The sequence below is a fragment of the Pseudonaja textilis genome, chromosome 1 (genome assembly GCF_049901715.1).
Source record: "Pseudonaja textilis isolate UNSWEBS1 chromosome 1, rPseTex1.2, whole genome shotgun sequence".
Classification (NCBI taxonomy): Eukaryota; Metazoa; Chordata; class Lepidosauria; order Squamata; family Elapidae; genus Pseudonaja; species Pseudonaja textilis.
In genome coordinates, this window is record NC_141990.1 from 224,614,815 (window position 1) to 224,619,535 (window position 4,721).

A 4,721-nucleotide genomic window follows, 5' to 3' on the forward strand; every position below is an offset into this window, starting at 1 on the left:
ATACAAATATTAATATGTGCACAATATATAGGTACCCAGTCAACACACTGTATAATTGAAAGATGGTTTTATTTTTTTGGTTTTGTTATTTAAAAAAGCCTTTTTATTATTATTTTTTTAAAAAGGAAATCTGACCTGTTTCACAGATTCCAAGCCATAGGTTTATTTTGCCAAGACAACCAATGAGAAATGTGCACTAACAGGCAGAAACTGAATCCCCTTCAAATTAAATACATTTTTTTCAGTGCAAGTAATCATTATGCCCTCTGGAATAAAAAAATAATAATGATTATTGGGCACTACCTAATGGTGGCAGTACATTCCCCAAACTCTAGTCAGAAGGCTGAAGGACAAATATAAAGACACCTTTCTGTGCTGCAAGACCAGAAATCCATCCCAAGGAGTCACTCTCTGGAACCCATGCATGGTTTTCTCTGATCTGACTGCTTAAAAGGATCCTCTCTCTGCAAAATACAATTTAATCCCAGGTAAGAGTGATTAGGGTTACAGTCAGGAATAAGAAAGAAATAAATCTAGATAATACATCATTTCATGGTTGAGGTGGACAATGGAGAAAATACAGTATTAAAGCATAAAGCATTAAGAGATTAGGACATTTATGGGGTGTAATTTCAGGACAAATGTAAATTTGGAAAGGTTAAGTGGCATGTTTGGTAGTATTTTTGTTGAAATTGCACATGATGTGTGTGATCTGGTTGTTTTTTAATCAAGTTTTATTTGTTATCCAAAGTTTCAAATTTTTTTAGATAACAGCTGGAATTTGGGGATTTTGGGGGGCAAAAAAAATACATGTGGAAATGTCCTTTCTATTTTCTTCCATTTGTTCTCAGTGTTTTATGATACCGTATTTTGCAGCTAAGCTTACTTTCCACTTTTCTTTGCAGAAAATGCACACATGGCAAAAGCAAATCACACACTGGTGTATGAATTCATTTTGATTGGATTTGCTGGATCTCCAGAATTACAGGTTTTGCTCTTCATTTTCTTCCTGATAACTTATTTCATTACCTTGCTGGGAAATTTTGCGATGTTTTTGTTAATCCAGATAGACTCTCGACTTCACACCCCCATGTACTTCTTCCTCAGTAACCTGTCATTTCTTGACCTTTGCTATTCTTCTGTGGTCACCCCAAAGATGTTGATAGGTTTTATAACAGAAAGCAAAACCATTTCCATAAGTGAATGTGCAGCACAAATGTGGTTTTTTGCCTTCTTCGTGGCTGCTGAAGCTTATCTCTTAGCATCCATGGCATATGATCGGTATGTAGCTATTTCTAATCCATTGCTTTACACGGTTATTATGTCTAGGAAAACCTGTCTGTTACTCTTAGTTCCACCTTGTTTTGCTGGACTATTAAATGCCATGACACATACAGTTATGACTTTCCAATTAACTTTCTGCAAGTCCAAGATCAATCACTTTTTCTGTGATATCCCTGCTGTCATATCCCTCTCCTGCTCTGAGACACAAATCAACAAGATGGTGCTTTTTATCATGTCCTTCTCTCTTGGCTCTCTCAGCAGCATTTTTATTATTATCTCTTACATCTATATTCTTTGTGCCATCCTGAGGATCCGATCTGTGGAGGGCCAGCGGAAGGCTTTCTCCACCTGTTCCACCCACCTCACTGCCGTTTCCATCTTCTTTGTCACCCTCTTCTGTATATATGTGCGGCCCAGCCATAGTTTTCTAGCAGACCAGGGCAAGGTGTTTTCTGTGTTTTATACTGTGATGATCCCCATGTTAAACCCACTGATCTACAGCATAAGGAACAAGGAAGTTCAAACTGCTGCAGGCAGTGTGATCAGAAAAAAAGGGACTTTTATAAACTAAATTAAGATTCCCTAGTTAAGATTCCCTAGTTTCAGGGAATCATCATGTACTTCTCAAATAATGGCTCTTTCCAACTTCTATACTGAATATACTGTATATGAGCTTCTATCTTCTAGTGCAAACTGCTTTGTTGCTCAAAGGTACAGAATGGTTCTGACAGGTTTTCAGCGACAGGCTAAGCCAACAAAAAAGGAAAGGTTAACACATCTGTTAGCGAGATTGCCCAGCAAGCTTCATAACATCAAAAATAATTGAAGAAAATTGGGGAAATCAACAGCCCAAGAGAACCCTTAAGAGTTCTTAGGGCAGAGCCACTTGTCTGAGGGAATGGCAGGTGTTAGCTGCGGTCAATGCACACTGAAACAACAACAACATTCAAGCATGGCTCTCTGGAGTCCCATTCAAAAGCTTTTTGCACAACATTGATGTATGTTCAGCAGGATTTCCACAATAAATTCTTTACTTGGTTAATCTGACATATTTACACCGTTCAATAAAAATTAAATTTCAACAGAACCAGAGGATCTGAAGGATTTAAAGTAAGCATGCCTGGAAATATATTGGAAATATCATGAATCTAAATCACTCATTTTGCTTCTCCACAGCAACAGCATACTTTTTCTTTTTAATCAATACGAAAGTTCGCCTTCTAACAACAAAATGTCAATCCATGCAAATGTATCAATGCAAATGTATCAATTTTTCCATGCAAATGTATCGGTTTTGTCATACTGCCACCACTTTGCAGGGAGCTACTCTTAAAATTTACCCATTAGCTTTATTTGCAGCACCTCAACTCCTAAAAGATACATAATATGAGAATCTTAACATGCCCATGGTAAAATATTTGGTCCCTCAAGTCTTGCTACTCTGTTCATTGTAGCAGAATGTGTCTCTGTGTGAATAAATGTGTGTGTGTGTGTGTGTGTGTGTGTGTGTCTGTCTGTCTGTCTGTCTGTCTGTCTGTCTGTCCGTCTGTCTGTGTCTGTGTCTGTGTCTGTGTCTGTGTGTATTCCTGGGAGGTATAAACAAGGAATCCTGGGAATAAATGAGGGGTATATATTCCCAGTAAGCCTAAAGGATGAAGATCATCCTAATTGCTTGAAGTAAAGCAAGCAGAAACAGCAATATAGGAACATGCTAGAGGTGGATAACCATTTTAGTGACACTAGCAAAGCTATCATTCTATGCGATGCAGGGGAATGCTAGGGTCAATTGCCACTGTATTTTACTAAAAAAAAAAACAACCCATATAGATAATCAATCCAATGCCAGTTGCTCAGGCCTCAAGTTGCCTGTCACCCATGGTACTAAGAAACAACTGAAGATCTTTCAGGGTTTGGGGTTTTTTTTGAACTTTTATTTGGGTTTTCACAAAAACAAGATACAAATAAATCATCTTTTTTGAGAATAGCATGGTCCCAGGTTATCACTTCTTCACACAGACACCAAACTCAATTTCATGCTCATTTTTATATTCTATTCCATATCTTGTTACCGTTTTATATTTTCTACATAGTTTTCCCCCTCTTTTAATTTTTTCAACTTTATTTTAATTATCTCATCTCAATTCAAATCATTATATTTATACTTTTGTCTGTCCTGTTTCAATTTCATATTATCTTTTCTTATTAAACACATTTTTCCCTGTAGTTACCAATTGGAGTATGACACCTTTATATCTTTTAATTTTATCCATTCAAACTCTTATTTAAGCTTCAATGTATACCTTTAAGATTATAGCATTCAATATAATACATAACTTCCAGTCAAATTCTGCTTGGTACATTCTTAAAATACACACTATATTCTTAAAAAGAAAAAATTATATGTATGTATATATACATATATCTACATATACATATACATGTACATGTACATGTATATGTATATGTATGTATGTATGTGTTGTGACTCGGAGGTCTGAACCTGCCTTGTCAGAAGATACAGACTTAAGTAATGAGGGAGAGTGGGATTTGGCATCGAGATTTGAGCCTGCCTTGCTGGAAGACACAGACTTGAGCCAGGAGGAAGAGGAGGACTTGGCTCTGAGGTTTGAGCCTGCATTGCTGGAGGATTCGGAATCATCTCCCTCCCCGGGACTTTCCTCCCTGGTTGTGCCTCAGGTGTCAGCAGACAATCAGGAGAGCATGCCGGAGTCCTTGGCTGAGGATCAAGCCGAGGAATGTTGGTTTGATGCAAGGCAAAGATGCAGGCAGAAGAGGGAAATGTAACGTAAAAGGAAATGTCAAATCAGGAACTGACTTGAGAGACTGACATGCCCCTCAGGAAATAAAAGAGGGCGTGTTAGCTCTGAATACTCGTTCAGGACAATTTGTTTATTCAGAATAGCAGCTTGACAAATTCTCTGGGCGGCATTTGCCTTTTGATTTACGGTCTTGTTTGTTATCAGACTTGGCAGGCAACTTCTGGAAGACTGCCAAGGACTTATCCAGTCAAAGGAATTTAACTCTATCATTCCTGGTCCTGTCTGTTTATTTATATTCCTTTGGAAGCTTGGATTCTCACCTCGTGGTCACAGGTGAGACAGAACATGTATGTATATGTACATGTGTATATGTATATGTATATGTGTGTGTGTGTGTGTGTGTATTTACATGTATGGTATTCAGCTTTGTTCGGGTATTTTCCCACGTCATTATAGTTGTGTTTTTAAAGTTGTAGCAATGTTTCGGCAGAATATATATATATATGTAAATAAAGCACACATTCCATTCCAATTCAATTCTATCATTAATATTCATTAAAATCTTAACACCTTTAACATTTCTTTTCAATTAAATATTATACTTTCTTGGGAACACTTATAAACTTTCCATAGTTAATTCTTTTTTTTCCATATTTC

The 4,721-nt window shown here is 37.1% G+C and overlaps 1 protein-coding gene across 1 annotated transcript; it reads left to right on the plus strand.

The window, feature by feature from the left end:
- The first annotated feature begins 397 nt into the window (after window positions 1-397).
- On the plus strand, window positions 398-1,855 carry LOC113448855 (olfactory receptor 5G9-like). The gene is made up of 2 exons (XM_026719667.2): window positions 398-488; window positions 906-1,855. Exon 2 carries the CDS (start codon window positions 917-919, stop codon window positions 1,853-1,855), a length of 939 nt encoding a protein of 312 aa, XP_026575452.1. The 5' UTR covers window positions 398-488; window positions 906-916.
- Window positions 1,856-4,721: the final 2,866 nt, after the last annotated feature.

Coding starts and splice junctions, on each gene's coding strand:
- LOC113448855 (XM_026719667.2), top strand. CDS start 917: ATGGCAAAAGCAAATCACACACTGGTGTATGAATTCATTTTGATTGGA.